Source organism: Dicentrarchus labrax, unplaced genomic scaffold, assembly GCF_905237075.1.
Source record: "Dicentrarchus labrax unplaced genomic scaffold, dlabrax2021, whole genome shotgun sequence".
NCBI lineage: Eukaryota > Metazoa > Chordata > Actinopteri > Moronidae > Dicentrarchus > Dicentrarchus labrax.
In genome coordinates, this window is record NW_026136714.1 from 17,656,225 (window position 1) to 17,676,519 (window position 20,295).

At 38.9% G+C, this 20,295-nt stretch overlaps 1 protein-coding gene across 1 annotated transcript in view; it reads right to left on the bottom strand.

Annotated features, from left to right (window-relative positions):
- The window catches only part of rtn4r (reticulon 4 receptor), a 42,556-nt gene extending 41,962 nt beyond the window's left edge, over positions 1-594 (bottom strand). The window contains exon 1 of the mRNA XM_051423366.1: positions 45-594. Within this exon, the coding sequence (XP_051279326.1) occupies positions 45-66 (22 nt within the window). The 5' untranslated portion in view covers positions 67-594. The remainder of the gene's footprint in view (positions 1-44) is intronic.
- Positions 595-20,295: the final 19,701 nt, after the last annotated feature.

Sequence of the window (20,295 nt, forward strand, 5' to 3'; positions counted from 1 at the left end):
GAGAAAACTTTACAAAGACGTCCTATTGTCTCATGCTTACTCACCATCAATAATAACGATCTTCATGATTTAGATGGGGATGAAATCCAGAAGCAGTATTAATCCAAGTCGAATGAATCCCAGTGTGTGCGGAGACAGATAGGATATCCGCTGTTTATTGCAATTTATGGGTAATTGCAAATCCAGTGCACGGTGGGAGACGGACAACCTAAAGCACCCCTGCACCCTTCAAACTTTAGCCGTAGGTCTTCCCGAGTGGGGAGCCACGTCTCCGGCTGCACCCAGGCTCAGTCATTTGGACGAGGGATTAAAAAATTGTCAGCAATAAACATCCAGACTGGGATCAGTAGACTCGACACACCAGTCGACACCTCCCCAAAATATAGGACGCGCAAACAGAGAAGAGCTCAAAGTGTTAACGCACAAGTGGAGAATCAGCGACACAGGCGAAAAATCAGTATTGGATCCATGTTTTGGAAATCGCAGCACATATCCAGTCGGATCTCTTGCCCCGCTGTGATATTTCCCAAGTACACGGAGAAAAGTGCGGTGGATGCGCACGGATGTCGGCCGCGCTGGTGAGCGTCAGTGTGCGTTTACCACGGGGAGGTGGGGAGGTGGGGAGGGAGGGCGGGGCAGTGAGGTGCGTTTGGCGGAAAGAGAGAGAAAGAGGGAGAGAGAGTATTCAGAGATGAATGTTTTATGGGTATATATCACGCTGCAAAAAATATTCCCCTTTAATCTCAAAGTGATATTTTCACATCAATCAAGGAAAACCAAAGAGATTTTTTGTGTTTATTTCATCCGCTGTATTTTTTGCCTGCTTTCACTACAGATAGTATAGACAAAAACTCCTTACACAAACCAAAATGTACTGTGAAAAGAAGTTATTTTACACAACTGAGCGACTTTAAAGATTTTGAGAGTGAATCTGAGACATAATGACTTATTCGGACGGACATTTCTTGCAGCACAGAGCTGCGCTCTAATGAATGTTTTATGTGCAGGGGGTGGTGGTGGTGGGTGGGTAGGTGACGTGAGGCGAATCTATTTGGATCGGACACGGCCAGGCACGCACATGCATACGAAAATACCCCCAAAAGACAGGGGAAGGGCCAGGCCTGCTTGTGGGACCTGCGCATCCTCCCGAGGACTGGACAATTTGGCTGTTCTGATGTCGTAGGCGGAGGAATAAACAAAGATCTCAGTTCTGCTTGGTTAACCGGACAGACAGAGGAACATTTTAAATCCTCAAACTTACCTGAGACGTGGGATTGTTATGAAAATGATCTCCTGGTGATTTTTAAAATGCTAAACCAGTAAAAGCACAGCACCTTTCTCCCACCTCCCATTCTAATGTATTACTCATTATTGTGTAGAAAATACTTTTGCATTTCTGTATATTATTGTTATTGTTGTGTAATTATTATATATTATGTATTAACCTTTGGCTCTGCATTGTCTTCATGTGGGAAGTCAAAGTGCCTGCAAGCAAAAGCATGTCCTTAGAGAGAATCCCGCATTAGACATTCCGTTTCCATGCATTTGATATGATAATGGTTGCTTTTATGAAGTGATTATCAAGCAGCATAGACACACTCTATGGCTGTGCTGATCGGACCGAGGACCAGCTCACCGTTGCTCGAGTCTGCAGCTCTGCTCAGTTTGGAGACCCACGAGGATTGGACAGCAGCAGTGCTATTATCTTTAGGTACCACACGCCCCCTACCGGCAATCATAAAAATAGATCAGCACCATGGACAGAGACAGAGAAGTCTCATCTGTGGAAGAGGATTCCCTGCCCTAAAAGACAGCAAGGAATCATACAGTATATGTGTTTGTAAGCTCTGGCAGATAAATTACTGACTGCACAAAGTTACACTTATTTATATTCATTGCATTTCCTATAAGGGAATCTGAAATATTTCCATCTGCAGGCCTGTACATTCATAATGAAATGTGGGAACTTTTCCAAATTGCACACTCAATCTGTCACTTGAAATAGCAGCTTAGCTGTTGAATTGTGATACATACAGAAAACAGCTTGTGTGTATTATGGGGGTACACTGGCACAGGAGGAAATGCTTGCGTTAATTACACTATAGAATGTAGACTGAGAACAGATTACGTTCGAGAGTAGGTGAATGGAAACCACAGACAGGTGGGTGGTGTAGTCGAGTGAAATGGAGGTATGTGCAGCAGGCTAATCCCAAGCTTACAACTACCACCAATACTGAATCACACCATCAGAATATGTCAGTGAGCCACTCGCCTGGAATTTGCTCACAGCGGAGACCGGCACGGCCAGATGGCCAGTGGAGACACAGTCCAAAGCTGCCGCAGCGACCCGCTGAGAACGAGGTCACCCCGCGAGAAAAGGAAATGTTGTCACCTTTCACAGTTGTCTATGTCTCTCCTGCTTTATCTGAATGCATCCGTGTGAGCAAACACGTGTGTGTGTGTGTGCATAATCCTGTCATGCATTTGTATGCTGTTTGTTTGTGTGTTTGTGTGTGCCTTGGAGTGTACTGTAACAGACAAAAGGCATTTTTTGGGGCTGGATTTTATAAGGCTTTTCACAAGACCAAAAATAATGAACTGTTATCACCACTACTAACAAGGAGGGAGGGGTGGGGGCGTTGATAGGAAATGCAGCATTTCCTAAACTAACATTCATATATCAGCTGTAGTCTGTATGCAGAATAATAGCCTATAGAATATTCTGGAGAAACTCACTTCTGGAGACATGTTTACTTGCTGTGAAATCACTTTCATGTATGTGCTAACTCTTAGCTTAAAAGAGAAACATCATTAAAAAGACACAAACATGAGTTGCATATAAAAAAGGATCTTAATTAAGTCACAGCGTACAATGTTGACATGATCACAAAAATTGGCCACAACAAGACATTCCCAGAGTCTAACCCTTCCTAAATATATCCCCAGTTAGAAAAACACTCATTTGGCTCACTGGTTAAGATGCCTTCCTTTTGCCAGGAAGTAAAAGGTATACTGTAACTGATTACTATACCTCCCCCAGCTCATTTTAGAACATGCCCACTCACTCCCAAGTCCTCCGCTTATTCCATTATAGTATATCACAATGATATGCACCAGCAAGTGAAAAGGACACAGGTAAATTGTCATGGGAGCTTTGAGGCCGGAGGCCTTGCACAACGAGCGACTGTAAATTAACTAAGGGTGGATCATTGCCATGTGAATGGAAAAAAAGAGATTGGGGATCTTTAATTCATGACAGTAATGAAATGAGTCAAGCTGTTGAGTCTCAAAGGCAGCAGATCCCTAGGCTGAAGCTTTACTATTCTTTTCATCACAAGTCTGACGGATCAAAAGGAGAACGGGAGCATAAATGACTTCCTTTGGTAATGGGAAAGTTAGTTGTGTCCCACTGCCACAGGAGCTATACAGTGGGACCAGTGTTAATTACAGTCTATGAATGAAGGCTAAAACTGAAGGCTTTTACTCACTCAAGATTACTGAAGGATGAGGTAGAGCATAATGTTGGTGGTTCATGTGTCAAAGGTCATCTATCCGTCATACACTCACATCAAGCATCACTGTGGCATATTTAGTTTTCCTCTTGAATGAGCTTTTCTCATCTCTTCAGTCCTCTCAAATATATTCAAGAAAAAGGTGTAAGAGATGCATGTGTTTGTCACGTTCTCTGCTGCATTGGGCCATTGTTAGGTCATAACTGAGCTGGAATAGTACATTTCTCACTTTAGGCAATACCACTCTTTTTACAACTTTCTCACAAACCCGCAGCATGGGGTGACTAGGATAGAAAATGTTTGATTTCAATAAAAGGAACAAAAAAGAAAGAAAGAAAAAAGGAGAGAAAATGCAAATCCTCCTCAGGAAGGGAATCACTGCTGGCTGAGTACACAGTATGTGTTTGTGAAATATAATAGGTAAAACCAGTTCAGAGCAATACTGTTATTTTTTTATACTAATCTTTGGAATATGAGTTATTGGTCTCATAACTCTGCACATAATAAAGAAATTTGTGGATTATTCCTTTAGGCCATGTTAAACAAACTCTCACAAACAAAAGGTGGAAGATAGACTAGAGGATACAAAAGCAGCAAAACATAGAAGAGAAATATAGATAACAGATAAAGATAAAGTATGTTGTCAAGCATAGCCCTTGTGCTCTGATGATATTGACATATCAACTGAAGTGATTCAAAGGCAAAAAATGTGCAGCATGTTATTTTACATAGTGATGTTACTTATTTTTGGGGTCAGTTAGAAATCATTTCCCATTAGACCTCTTTACAAAATTCCAGTTGCATAAATTTTAATACATTTTGGAAGACGCTGCTGTCTAAACACTACTGTTAACAACAATCACAGATGTGATGCATATGAAATCATGCAGGCTGTCTGAGACCCCCAATCAGATGTAATGCATTATTTTCTGTAGTATACTTTTGAAACATGACATTTAAACATCAGTTTAAAAACATGTTTGGAGCAATTATCATGTAATTAGGAAAAGCTGTGAAGTATTTAGCGAATAAAACAATGTTAAGTATGATTTTGGAGCTGTTAAAGAGGGCCTGAAATCTGTCTCAAATAGAGCATTAGGGTTTTTAACTCAAACAAAAGTATCAATTACGCTGCGGAGATTCGTCTGTGTAAATGAGAATACAGAAAAAAATAATAAATATATATATATATATATATATATATATATATATATATATATATATGCCGACATCTCTTGCAGCGACAGAAAACATCTGTCTACAATGTGAGGCCAGTGTACAATGTGTACTGTACTATATCTGTGTGCATATACTTACTTTTGCAAGAATGGCTACTCATTCATCCAAATAAAATATATACTATTAGAATTAGTACAGTACAGACAGGGCCCTATAGCAAGAAGTGTAAAAATAATTTGGTCAGGGGTAGTTTATATTTACAGTCTGAATTGTTCACTTGTATGTATTTGTCTATATTTTCTGTAATACCTGTATGAAGGATTGCCCTCTCCACATATCAGTTATCACAGTTCTGGTGGAGAATTTTGAAAACACTAAATCTAAAAATCAGCATGTAAAATACCCCACCTTATGGAAGTTTTTAATGAAAACTTTCCCCAAACTGCAAATAATCCCCAAATTCACCAGATAAAACTCCAGGGACTGTCCTGGGTTTCCAGTGAATGAATATGTATTCCACATATAACTGTACTGTAGATTTAGGGTTAGTTATAATGTATAACGCCAAACAGTAAGATGGTAGGTGTTGGTGCTAGATTACACATACAATTAGTTGTAATCTACTATTACTACTACTATATACTTTGTATATATTTTTTGCAGTGTATGGTGAATCACTTTGAGATTAATTTTTCCGATAGTCACACTGTTAAGACATGTTTGAACTGAAACTGCCCTTGAGGAGCAGAATCCAATCATAGCGACGTGTGCCATTATTCTCTGCGCGTCCACTTCTTATTTATTTTGTTAGGTTTTTTTTTTTCTGCTCCCTTTTCTTCTCCAAACTCGCAGGACAAAGAGTTCATTCTGCTCTCTCAGCTCCTGCTCATTAGGCCTGGGAGTCAGATATTAATTCTGGCCTGGGTGAAAACCCTGTCGCCATTAAGATCGGGTGACAGCTCATTTTCCTTGGTGGCCTGCAGAAGACAATAGTAGTGATGGAATTGTTTTTTTCCAGTCTGTAACCTCATTAACTTATTGGAATAAAGACAATGTGGAGTTGTTTGCATTAAGCTGTAATTATGCTGATTCACTCACTTTCTCCCTCCCTTACTCACTCTCTCTCTTCTCTTTCCATTTGCCATTTAATTAGATTCTCCTCTACTCAAACATTGACAATGTGGACTTGCTTTTGACTCATGAATTAAGCACCCACCCACCAACCCATCATTTTCTATATGGATTTGAGTGCCGTGTGTGAGAGGATAAAGAAAGGAGAGAGGAAAGGGAGGGTAGACATAGGGCCCCATGTAAACATGCCATATGTCTTCACTACTCATATATTACCTGGCTTGACAAGGCTACATTCCTTGAGCCTGTCAGTGGGTCGGAAAGGACAAGTATGTGGAAATTTATTCCCCTGCAACTTCACGTGCTTGGTGGCCTGACCTTGATTTGTCTCGTCCTTTTCGAGTGAAAGACGGAGAGGGAGAAAAAAGGGAAAAGACAGACAGAGAGACAGAGACAAAGAGTGACGCTTGGATGAACACAGGCTTTGTGCATCTGTCTCATGTGGATTTGATTTGGTGTTGTCTAATGGGTGATAGGGGGCACAGATAGGAGATGTCAGCCATGACTTCTTCCTGCCGCCTCTGTCAGTCCACAGAGTGTACACTCACAATCTTCCCAAAGGATACATTACAATTTCTCTAAATTATGTAAACCGAAACATACATTGGAATCTTTTCCTGAACATTATGACCACATGATTTTATGGAAATCAGTCAAATAAGAAAAAGGCGTTTGCATTTGACACAACGTATTACCTGAAGCAAGAAGATCATGATTTTACTCTGAAGTACTTGTTTGCCTGCCAGCAAGAAATCTTAAAAACCTATGAAAACTGGCACAAAAATGAAGCCTTTGGGCCCAGGAACATTTAATCAGATCTTTTTTTTTCAACACATCTAAAAAACACTCTAAAATACATCAGCTGAAACAGAAAACAGCTACTTAAATCAATTAAAATGTGAAAATCAAATCTCCAGTAGCACATTGAAGAATAATTTACTGTTAGCAGACATTTGCAGTCTCTGTGTTGCTTTTAGTTAGTATGTCAGTTAGTTACTTAATGAGGAATATCTGTTTTTTCTGAAATGAATTTCCAACAAGTACAGAAAGTTTTTAGAAACATGTTGGCAACTACACACACATTTACATTTTTATGAGATTGAAACTGATTTAAGGTCTAGCAGCTCCCAGAGGCTGCAGTATTCTTTACACCTCATACAGAAGTGTTGGAAGATTAGAACAACATGGCTACTGATAATTTAGCTATTCTTACTTAGGCCTAAAATAGTTTATATTGAGAGTTCCAGACTATGAAAAGGCCATGCACCAGAGTTTATTCCCTTTAGTACCATGAATGTACTCACTAAATTACATAGCACTGGTGCATGATATATCGTATGTGTAAATACAAGACTAATGATGCTAATTCTAATCAGATTTTAAGTTTATATTTGTGTGTTAACACTTGAAAACCTACACAATGATGTACATTGTCAGTGGATGTTTGTTTTACTCTGGCTTTTGTGTGTTTTATTAGTATAAACTACATACAATATTGTTCTGTATTGCTGTACTGCTTCAACAGTATGATGATGAGTACATGTATAGTGTATAGAACTACTATGTGATATGAATTTGGGACACACCCTAAAGGTCTACAGCCAAGCTAGCACCTCTTTGAGGCTTAGGCACAGTGGTGCTTTGAGGTAAATACTAACATCAGCATGCTAACAAGCTCACAATGAAAATGCTAACATGCTGAGTTTAGCAGCTATAATGTTCACCATTTTAGTTTAAAATGCTAACTTTGGCTAATTGGTACTAAACAAAATGCACAGCTAGATTTGGTGGCTTATAACTTAAAATTTGGCTTAATGGATAGAATGAGATTAAGAGGCAAGTGATCACCAAATTCAGTGGGAGTTATTGTCTGAGAATGGTTTTTTTATTTTTATTTTTTTACAAAATTTCATGACAATCCAGCCAATAGTTTTTGAGATATTTCAGTCTGGAACAAAGTGGTGAACTGACCAACAGCACATTGCCATTTCTGGCCTGGCCACAAGCATGGCTAAAAATGTAAATGTTGGCCTGACGGTGGCGCTTTCAACAATACAATCAAGTGTCCCAAATTCTGTCAATTTATCCCAAACATCTTGGACTGGACTAACTGACAGACATACTGTAATTATCCTTAGGCCTCCTTTTACAGGGTAATAATTAAACATTTTGTAAGTGTCTTATCCACAGCTCCTAAATATTTTATTCTATTTTACACATATCTCTGTCTATTGTTCTCTGAGCAATTTGGCACTTGAAAGGCTTTCTTAAATTTAATATTATTTATTCATGAAGGACATTTATTGGTTATTATTTAGGAGTGTGTGGTCATTGCATTTTAAAAACAAGCTACTCGACTACCCTTAGGATCAAACACTTGTCTTTTATGTAGTCTGCTTTGTGTTCTTGTGTTCTTGTGTAACAGCATGCACCAGAACAATTTGTCCTGACTTGCCCTGAACAAAGAAACAAGGCAAAGCAAAGGAGTCTTACAGGAACTCATATTGCGCTCCCTTGGATTCCAGGTCGATTCAGGTCAGATTAAAAATCTACAAGGTGAGCTGACGAGCAAAGCTGAGGCAGTACTCTCTCGGTTCTTTATTTCTTAAATCCTTCAAATTCCAGATTATTTAGTGGTCTAATACCATCTCCACAGTAGATAAAGCCGATTACACACCGTCTAAATGGAATTAGGTAATTTGCCTCACTTCAGTGTAATCTCCACTGCCAACCTCACTTCAGTTGTTCCCTCTCTTGACTCTTCCTTACTATCAAATTTATAACCTGAAATACTGTTCGAGATATTCACAAAATGTGGTAATTGAGACAGTACTGTAGCTAGCTCTCTTTTAGTCATACTCACTACATACAACAGCTGTTTCAAAGGAAATGACTAAAACACAGCGGTTGCCTCAGTTCCACCTATGAAATTATTAAAGGAGTCTAGGATTTGCCACCAAATTCCAGGCTATTTTGGGGCTTCTGTTGTTCACAAGCTGAGGGAAGGCAGATCACATTGTAGTTCTGAATCAGATTGGATTATGAGCTTAGTCTATTTTTTTTCTGTTCCCTCATTGTATTAGTCTTGGGGAAAGCATCACAAGAAGTGCAATGATGCAGTGCTTTTTTCCAGCACAATCAGATTTGTTGTATTCTTCAAGACAATTACCGTCTAAAGTCATCACTTTTCAGTAAATGTAACATGATACGCAACAAAGTTATTTCAGAGAGCTTTATCAATTGATGATCTTTTAGTCCACTGGAGTCCAATATTAAAATCCTAATGCAATCCCTGGCCACAGTTACTGAGTTTATGATTTGTGAAATCATATAATGAGATCTTCTTACTCCCTGATATATAGATGGTATCATACGACGACATCAATAACATGTTGCATGTATTGCACAGAGATACACCCAGATTGATACAGTCTGATGGCATGTCTATGTTTGAATTTAAATGTGGTCTGTTGTTAAATCGTTCAGAATAATATGGTTTCCTGAGAGATATTGTGAGTCTATGAAAATGTAATCAATCTTGCATAGAATAGAAATATTTTTTCTCTAAGCTTACAAAAGGCGATAAGACGTGCGCATCAAGATTGCATGCTTATGGTCACTAAAATAATGACCACTGCACATGATTAACCAAAAGAAACATGCTATATTTCTCAGATTGTGAGCAATCTGCCAGTCCGGCTTGCGTAACTATTCATTTTCTTTGAAAAAATCTTCTTTGCCAGCCAAAAAAAGCCCTTAAAGCCTCTCAGCAGAACATATAAATATACATTGTTTCCTAGGAATACTGTAAATCTTTTTTATCCTTGTGACATGTACCCTGACAAAATGAATTACAGATGAGGCAGTCCATTTGATTTACAGAACTTGCCTATGTACAAGGGGCTTCAAAGTGTCTCTGAGCAGGAAGTGAAAGAGGAAGCCAGGTAGCCCTGAGCCTGGCAGGATGCATCTGCTTACTTTACCAGGTTTGCCTCTGAAATCACAAGGGGTTTAGCCTGAAGAGTCTCTACTTTGATATCCAAGAAACAGTATGGTGGTAAGTGTCTTTTTCTAAGTCAATTTTGGTTTAAAGTATAAGCTTACTGGTGACTTCACGACAGGCAGAGCAAATGCCTATCCCAGTGTGCATATGTCTGGATATCTTTCCACAGATCTTTATGTCTCCGACTATTTACATTAAACCAAGACATGATCCACTCTTAATGAAATAATGACTCCTATCCATGCTAACATGATCTTTCAAGGAGAACATGATGTTCTATCATCTGAACACAAGGCACTTATGAGCCTAGTGCTTAGTGCAGAAACTAATGAACAATGGATTTAAATCTATTGCATTACTCATAAGAGGCACCAGGGGAGTATGTATAGACAGACTCGTGGATTTGTGACACTTTACTACAGAAAACAATGATATATATGGTCAAAATATTCAAGGGTCGGCTAGAAGTTTATTGCCACCTCTCTGTGTCGTAAAAATTAATAAGTGACTGATGGCTCACATGCCATTCTGTGACACCCTTCGTGTGGCCTGCAGTCAAAGATTTGACTCTTAGACCTGCCATCTGCAGAGCCAGGCAGCACACCAGGATGCATGATTAGTTAGCATTTTTCTGGTTGGGAATTTCTAGTAGCATCTCAGCAATGATGGATATTATTCATCAATAGTAACATTTAAGTTTTAAGAAAAATATCAATATATGTGCAGGATTTGAGCCAAATCAAGGCAGCCCAATCCTGACAGAGTACTTTAAAAATTATGCTCCTGATCATTTGTTGCATTAATAAAAACCAAAAATATGACGATTTATTATGGGTAAGCTTCAATTCTGTATGGAGTACTGCACATTGATTGGTAGTTGTAGCCTAATGGTTAACAAAGCTTGTGGCTTGTAATTAGAGGGCGTTAACACTGTTTTTTAAATGTCATGACGTTCAGTAACCAGTCAACTCTATGTCAGCGTGATTTAAAACCATGGGGGGGGGCAGAAAGGCGGCATTGATGTGTTTCATCACAGTATACTAGTCATATGATTTAGTTTACAGCTCAAAAACACGTTTAAGGATGGAATACCTCTTTTAAAGGGGAGACAATGGGTGGTAACTGTTTATGAGTAACACACTTCTTTAATTTGACATGTGCAACACTTAAATCTATGCTGTGAAGCTCCTCAGTGGTCAACAGTCTTCTGCTGGATGTCCCCCGTGTAGAACTGCATGGGTGTGAGTTAATGCATTATTGGTTGTTAGATGTTTGTTCGGTTAAAATTACCTGAAAAATAAAGGTTCAAATAAAATTGATCAACAATTAGTCTTGACGTGATCATAGATGTTCATGGGATGTTCACAGGTGTGACACAAGTGGCATTAGACCTGGCATAATGAGCACAAAGGCTGGACTTAATCCCTGCTAGAGTAGAAGTTCTGGGCAGCTGCCTCCACACAATCCCATGGCTAACAGCTCTCACTTTGTCTCTCTGCAGGCGTCTGGCCCCGGGCTACTGGCTATCTCTGCAAAAGGTCAGCAGGAACCCTTTGGGCTCATAAAGACAGGCCAATTAACACACCCGCACTTGGAAACCTGCATTATTTATTCAGGATCCCTCCTTAGGACGAGAATGGGAATGAGGGAGGAGGCAGGGAGGATGTAGGAAGAGATGAAGGAGATCAATGGAAATGTGGAGTTTAATTACCGTCAACTCGGCAGGCCATCTTCACAGGACTAAATCCTTGGCAGGGGATGGTGGAAACAGGCCGGCAGCACCCGGAGCCAGTATCTGTGTTTCTGACACATTTCACTATTCACAGTGGTGTTGTGTTTAACAGCACTTAGATCAGGGTGAGAGCAGTCCTACTTTGACAAGGCTGACACGCTTTATGATGAATAATGAAAGAAGTGTTTTCGTCAAAACCTTTAATTGGCTTAAAGAAGAGAAAAGCATTTGCGTGGAGTTTGAAAAACCTATCTTCTTGTCAGGATGTAATTGAACGTCCTCTGTAGATAAGTTTCCAGTCATGATGCACTTACAGCATCACTAAACACAAATGTGTTAGCCCGGCTCAAGGATAAACACTTAGTTTCACACCAAGTGAAGGAAATGTGATTAAGTCCCTACATCTACACATCAAGCGATAAACATCATTAGATGGAAACCGCCCCGTCTAATTTGTTGTGATGTGCCTGTGATGTCATGATTGGATGTGCTCCTCTAAATGAGAGAGAGGCAATTCCAGCCGGTTCGGAAAAACACTTTGATTAATCATGCTACGTTGTTGACTGCAATTAAGCTGTGATAATGAAACAGGTTATTTCAGGCGTGATTCACACCAGCTGAACAAAGAAATGTACAGTTTAAATGTGACCATGCGTAAACGACATAACGCTGTGCTGTTTTGGTGGCAATCTTTTGCACAAAAACACACTCAAGCATAGCATGGTAACCACTCCTAGCATGCCAAGGACCATGGCATGCTTTTGGTCCCTTTTACTTATAACACTGCAGATCACATGATTACATACATGTTTTATGTAAAGTAATGTGTGTGCTTTATATTCATGCATTTTTTTTCTGTGATACTATGTAAAATGGCCATTCACATCCCCTTTGAACATATGGAAGATGCAAATTTCCGTCAAGTTGTATAGTAAACAGTCTTGGCTTTGTGATCTATTTCCATGACATCAATGAAGGAAGTATGTTAACACAAGCTGCAATTTCTCACAGGTATGTCTTGAATCATCTTAAATGTTTGTACACAGTGTGTCACAGAAAATTATATTCACTGTGAAAATTCCTTTGATTGATTTAATTTGTACAGCATAATGCAGCAGTGTGTTTTAGTAAATGTTTTGCTCTTTAGCTGGGGCATGTTATCTTGTAATTAATTAATTGTAATGAATGAGCACACAATGTGTAAATTAGTACAATTTGGGAAATAGTTGTCAGGTTGACAACTTCAAAAGACACTGCAGATGGATTATATTGCTTTGCTCATTCACATTGTTATACACAATCAAGTTTTAGAAAAGGTTTAAATGAAGAGGATGAAATCTAAAAGAACAAAATGCAGATAATAAACTGGTTGAACATGTTTGGAACATGCACCTCTGTAATGGTTTGAATGGTTCATACCAACTTGAATGCAGTGTAGTAGGGAGTCAGGTCAGACAGCTGCCAAATTCAACCTTCTCACCTGCACACATGTGGGCTTGCTCCATAGGAACACCTCGAGGCAAACTTACTGGACTCCTCTCTGAACATTTGTTCCTGATAGACAGATACAACCATGACCTAAGGGCAGAAACATGAAGCTGATGTAGGCGGGAGGACAAGTTCTATCGCCTTTGACCGCTACCCCCGGTGTATCGACCGCCCATAACGCAGCCAGTGGTCAATACACTCAAACCCAATTAAGGGCTTTTTCCTGAACACAGTCAATGTAATGTTATTGCTTCTAAGCATTTCAGACAACTGACATACCTGCTGTATGTAAGTGCATATGTGTGGATGTGTTGTTTAAACATTTACTTCAATCATCTGAAAACACATTCTGTGTACTGTTGGTGTTTTGTCCAATACGAAAAATAATGAATGGCTGATGAAATATTAGAAGAAATTCTTCTATTTTATCTACTGAATCAAAACGCACTCTGAGGTTGCATCTTATGCTGTTTAAAGCTCTCACATGCAAGAGCTGAGATATTGAACATTTCAATTTATAAGCTATGCAATGTTTGGTTATTGGAACATTTTTTAGATCGCTACCCTTTATCGATTATCCACAGTCGTTTTTTTTAAAAGCTCGTTTCTAGTAGATTGTTCTCTGAACCTTGAATAATATTTTCTAGATATTTTGAAAAGGTGTGTTTTTAAAACTTTATTTATTCAGTTAAGGTTTTACAAACAGCCGGCTCGACTTTGCAGATACTGTTTGATCACGGTCAGTCGTTCACACCTGGTAGCCGCCTGGTGAAAAGTTTAATCTGCTGTGCAACTCCACTGGACCAGTTGGGGTTAAGGGACTTGCTCAAGTGCACCTTGGTGATGATAATGACAAAATGATAAAAACATCTAACAGAGAGTCTGGTAGATTTGAGGCACTCACTTGTCTAACTGAAAGCAATTGCTTTTCAATTTCACCACCAAGATGTAGTCTGCCTGTCTGGGAATAGAACTGGTGACCTTCCAGTCTAAAGCCTGCTTCTCTAACCTCTAATAGGGAACACTAAAATCAGTATAGCGACCATCCTTAAACATTCTCTGAATAAAAAAGATGCAGTGCATAATTTTCAAAAATCCAAATAATTTGGGTTTTATGCATCAAAGTAGCTCACTGTAGCTCACCTTCAAGGTTGGATTCTTTTATTCAACAGGTCACATGTATACAAGTGCCCTTGAACCAGACACTGAACCCTATTTTGCTCCCAGAGATTGTGTTTGGACGAAAACATCTGCCAAATCAAATGGTAAAAAGTGGGTAAGATCTGAGGCAGCTAGTCTGCCTGATTAGCCAAAATTATAATTTGCCACTCTGGTTTTGACACTGTTATGTTTTTCAATTGATTTCTTTGTTATATAACCTTAGACATTCTGGCCTAAGTACCCTCTCAGATATTGTTCAGTGCCCAAGCCTGTCATATATTTCTAGTACACAACATAGCAATGTGCATTAGTGCACCATATCCATTGAACTGAAGTGGCTACTGTGTAATTTAGACCAGGCATGGGGGTGTTAGTCATTAGTCACTGTTGGGGTTGCTGTTGATTTTCTCTCTGTGTGGGTAGGGGATGTATATTATGAGATTACTGCGCTGATCCTCACATCCTCACAGTTATAATTAATGCAGGACTGCAGGTTGGCTGAAAGCTTGCTGATTTTTAGTCCATGCAAACTCTTTAATGTACCCTTGAAAAAGGCACTTTATTATGCTTGTTCTTTGTGTGATGAGCCTCCTGAAGTTTTGTGATGGGATTTCTTAAAAGGAAAGTAGTAGACTCTTGTGCACTATTGGTGTTAAGGTTATTAAGAGTTTGGTCATAGACATCCATGAGCATTTAAAGGTGATTTGATGTCTTGGAATTCAAATTCAAAAGTGAGCAATGTACAACAGTGAAGTGAAGTACAACATACACTTGCTTCCACTATGCATTTAAAAGCCTGGAATATGTCAAATATTGGCATCAATGAGCATCTGACAAGGGTGTGGTCAGACTTAAACTGTATTCTATTTTTCTATTAGTTATGCTTACACTGTACTCGCCAAAGTAATTGCTGAGATTATGAACATGGCGATCTGTACAACAAAGTCAGACAGGTCAAAAGCAGCCACATTTTCCGACAGGTTGTAAACAAGCCAGCATTATGTGTTTTTTGGCTTGTGACCCCATAAACAAAGTAGTGAGTGTAAAATTTTGCACAACAATTTAAGGAACTCAGAGAATATTGGCCCCCTCTACTATTCCCCTATAGCACCACTAGGTTGACATTTGTGGTTTTAAGTGAAACATCTCAACAACTATTGGATATATTAACATGACATTTGGAACACACACTCATGCCTCATTAAGATGATTATGATAACTTTGAGCCCCCCTGACTTTTCCTCAAGAACCACCATTAGATCAACAATTTCATTTGTTCAGCACTTTGGTTCATAAACAAATACAGTACTAAAAAAAATGCTAGAATGCTAACATGGTAAACTAAGATGGTGAACAAGCAGTTGTGATGTTATCCCTACCAGCTAAATATCAGTCATTTGTCATTGTGAGCATGTTGATGTTAACAAGTACAGCCTAACAGAGCTGCTAGAATGGCTGTAGACTCTTTTTTCAGATTTTTGGTGGCCTGAATAGGTGAAAGTAACCAGTATTTAACAATTCAAAGTAAAACATTTCTAAATCTTTGTTTTCTTATCCCTTTTTGTTACCATTCAGCTCTTGAGACCCCTTGATCGAGACCCCTTTATTTGCAGGAGTAAGGTGTTTGTAATAATCCATCATTTCACAGAAAAACTGTCTGCATGTACAACTAAGTACAACATGTCAAAGTTGAACCTGAAAATTGTATACAAAATTGACTTGAATCTTGAGATCAAGAAAACTCCAAGTGAAATCAAGCTTCTTTAACAAAGCTACAGTGGCTCTGAGAGTCCAGTACACACAGGTTGGTTATAACTTTCACAATGGCTCCTTGCCTCTTACCTTTATTACTTTTCTCAGTTTCAGCCCTGGCAGGTAAGTATGGTCTCAAAGCAAACAATACACACACATTTCACAAGAGAGCTCCACATGAGAAAGAAACTGGCAACAGACCCGTATCCTGTTTACGGTGACCTTGTCCATCAAAATGACACACGCTACACAGTCATAAAATTGCCTCATGGTCCAAGAGACAGTTATGGGCTTGGATTTCAGTTATATGGTGCTACTGCCTTTACTTTTATTATCTTTCAAACTTCAGCCGTATAGGACTTGCAGTCAGACTTGGTTGTATCTTTATTTATCCCAGCACTCTTTTTTTAACTTGTGTATTTTTGTTTATTCTGAGGTGAGGAGTTTTTATAACCCCCTAGGGTTCTTTTTATCTCTTCTGCATAATCTATTTTTTTTTCTTTCTGTTTTATCTTTTTCCACATGTACACATAAATAAAAGCTGACTTCTCAACATACTGGGTAAACAGCCAGAGTTGGAACCAAAGCTGACCAGGACTGTGACAAAACAATCAGAATTTCTTGGAGAGCACTAGACAGTCATATCAGTCGGCGTCACACCTCAAAAGGGAGTAAATCTGGGACTTTGACAATAAATTCCCTTCCTCAAAAACACTTTATTCCTATATTTGCTATATATATAAGAAAAAAATATATAATGTATGCAATTGCAGTTTATTAATACTGATAAGTTCAGTAAGACCAGGGCTGACAACTTAAAGTTAACATCATCTGCATCATACTGAGTGACAAGACGTCAATACTGCTGCATACATTTTTAAGTGAGTTTTCACAAAACCTTGTTCTCAGCACTAGAAAAGTAGTGCATAACAAAAAACAAATGCAAGCACCCACTCAGTCTGCTGCTATTTAAAATTGTACTGTTCAAAGCTGTAAAGCAGTCTGAGCGCCCTCAGTGGCTTGCTGATTGACATATGATATGAGTTAGGGTGCAAACAAGGGAAAAAAAATGCTTTGGATTGTTATTTGATTTTTGTTGAGAGATACTATACAAAGATTTCTTTGTTCTCAGTAAAATGCGTTTGAGTGGAGGACCAGCACCAAAGGCAATTTGCCTGCAAGCCAATATTTATTCAGAGCCTGAGGTTCATCTTTCTACATGGACCAAAACACAGCATAAGTACATCTAACCAACAACCATGAAAAAATATACTATTACTGCATATTTTAATTCTTCTCAGATACACGTGAGCCAAACGACATTCTTACAGTGATTATATCTATCCTCAGCTGTCTGTATTCTCCTCCATCCCCTCTTGCTGCTGTATTCTAATATCTCATTTGTCCACTGTGCCTGTCTCTTCCGCTCCACTCTTGTCAGCGAAAGGTCACTCTGGCCCTGCAAGCAGAGTGCACACTTTCTCCAGGGAAATTAATGGTTTGAGCCTTCAATTGCTGCCTCTCTCTTTCTTTGTAATTTGCCAGCATTGACTTGGAGGATGCCTTCAAAAGGTAAACGTACACTCGGCCATGTATGGAGACTGGGAACAGATGGACGCTCCCCTTCTGTTGATGAATTTAGAAATTGGAGGGTGCTTCTTGGTTTCTGTCATTTTTACAATAAACAACCGTACAGTCAAAGAAGCAGGTGGAGCAGATGGAGCTTTCCTACAGTCTTTTTTTTGTGTGTAAATATTATAATATTAGTATGAGCGTGTGTGAGAGAGACGTTTCCTGCACCAGCATCAGGGGTAAAAGTGATTCCTTTTGATTCGATTTAATTTCACTGCAGCCCGTGGAGGTGTCAGTGGGAGGTTTGTGTAGCTTTAGCGACAGCCACCCACCCGCTTTCTAACGTTGCGTTATTGATGATGTTCTCATCCTCCCAGACAATCACCAGGGATACATGGACAGACGAGGGAAATATGTCTTCATTCTCCTGTCAGGAAGGTTTACGGGCAGTTGATGTTCAAACGCCCAGCACTGCCTCCAGAATGGATGATCAGAAGAGTGGTGCAGAGTTGTGGGAGTTTGTGATGAGGGCAGGCCAACCTTCACAGAGTCATAAATTTGGTGCATTATGTTAATTAGCATGTGATAGATTGGGGCACAAAATGTCAAGGTGATACTTTTACACCTAAAAACATTGCTCACATGGAAATTACACTTTTATATAAAAATATCAATTATAGGCTGGGAATGAAAAAAGCTGTACATCTTTGAGTACAGAGTATACAACTTGACATGAAAGAGCGCTTTCTCCTGGAGAACATTGTCTTCTTCTTTTGCATTTTAATCTCTGGCTTTTCAGCAGATTCTCGCCTGCCGTTCTGTGTAGTTATCCATTATATTGGGGCTAAATACAGCCTTGACTGTCCAGTTGTTACATTACACCTCAGCGGAAGTCTCCCCGGGCTCAATAAATCACACATGCAGATACTAATGGAGGTCTTCAGACCATTTATAAGCCGTTCTCTAACAGGGAAAAAAAAGAAGGGGTGATGTCTGTTCAGCAAGACTTGTTTTTAGACACGAAAAAGAGATTTTAATACAATTGAGAGCAAAGTGCTCAATTAGACATTGCTCAGGCATAGCTGGGTTTCTGCCAACAGCAAAGTTTTGAAAAAGAAATTGTTCAATTCCAAGAAGGCTCTTTCCAGGCAGTGCTGAAAGGAAGCACTGTCACTGCAGTGTTTCAATATGCTGAGAAAACTTGGGTTTCACAACAAATTGATTTTGGACATTTAAGTGCATGGGCCTTATCCAAAACAATACCAATAACTCATGCCTCATACACTCATTGTGTAATTTATATCATTAGTAAGTTTAATGGTGACTTTTACACTTGCAGTTAAATTCCCTTGGTCCAGAACAAAGAAAACCCTGACATGATAAATTGCTGCCTTTTAGTCCGTTTCAGTTTCATACAGACAGATTACAAACACAACAACTAATTAAGTTGACTGCTGGTGAGGTCAGGTATTTTTCAGATACCCCTGGTAAACGTCACATTCATTTCCACAGAAAATTGTTAAATTCCTGGTTCTCTAAAAAAAAGTTGATAAAGTGCACAAAATCTCAGGGAAGAGAATAAATAATAATAATAATATCAATAATTTTTGATGGGTTCAGCAACCAAGTCTCATGGCCTTGCTACATTCCAAACTGACTAACACAACAAGGTTTTTCAGAATTTTTTAAAAAAATATTTAAAACTGATGGCCAGCATAAACATGCAGAATTGTTACACTTTCTGGGAGTAGAAGTACTGTAACACAAAGGATTTTAAAATGGGAATATGTGGATTCAATGTTGTTGAACCAACAGCAACACATTACAAATAATTGAGCCAATAACTGTAAATATTTGGTTATTTGGGTAGTCACGAATGAACTATTCATACACTTAAACAAGTGATAATGATGAAACTGAATGAGAGATAAACTGTGATATGTGCTCAAGTCTGCACAGTTTGAAATCTCACCACATTTCAGCTCTGTCTCAACATCCTACATTTACTGTGTGGAATGTTTACTGTGGGTAAATGAGGTTTGCTTAGAGTGTCATGGTTAAGAAAACATTATTTTCTTCATGTTGAAATATTTATCATTCCCAAGATATAAGACTAAAGCTAAAAAAAACACCACGTGTTATACTGTACTGTTTTCTAACCCCTACATTGAGAAAATGCTTACTATACTGCATAATAAAAGAAAACTTGACAAGAATTCATTAGAGTCATGTTTTATTTGCAGAAACAAGAGGACAAACAAATTGCTTTCCAATAAGAGCTAGCCAATATATTGTAGCATGTACAGTTTCAACACATTGAATCTGTCTTAGTATTCAAGCCCACAGCGTAGACCTAAAAGCTAAATAATTAAAACTTTAGAAAGCTGAAGAAGCATACCTACATAGGTAGCATACCTACGTAGGCTTAGGATGATCAATCTTGCAGTGATTGAAAAAAAAAACTCAATGCATCTTATGGTAGCCTATGCTGACACATGTGATGTTTGCGTCTGCTCTCCAGCCATGTTTTATTTGAGGAAACAAAAATAAATTCTTGGATTATATGGCCTACTTTTAACCCTCGGAAAATGATGGTGGATTATCTGGTATTAACATTACCATATTTTGAAGGCAGTTGTGGGCTCAGTTTTTAAGATAGCGTGAAGCATCAGCATTATCATATGAACCTCGAGATTGCAATGAATTTGCTGATACCAAGCGTGTCATGGAAAAGGGGCTAAATATCGCTGCAAAGAAGGACTGTA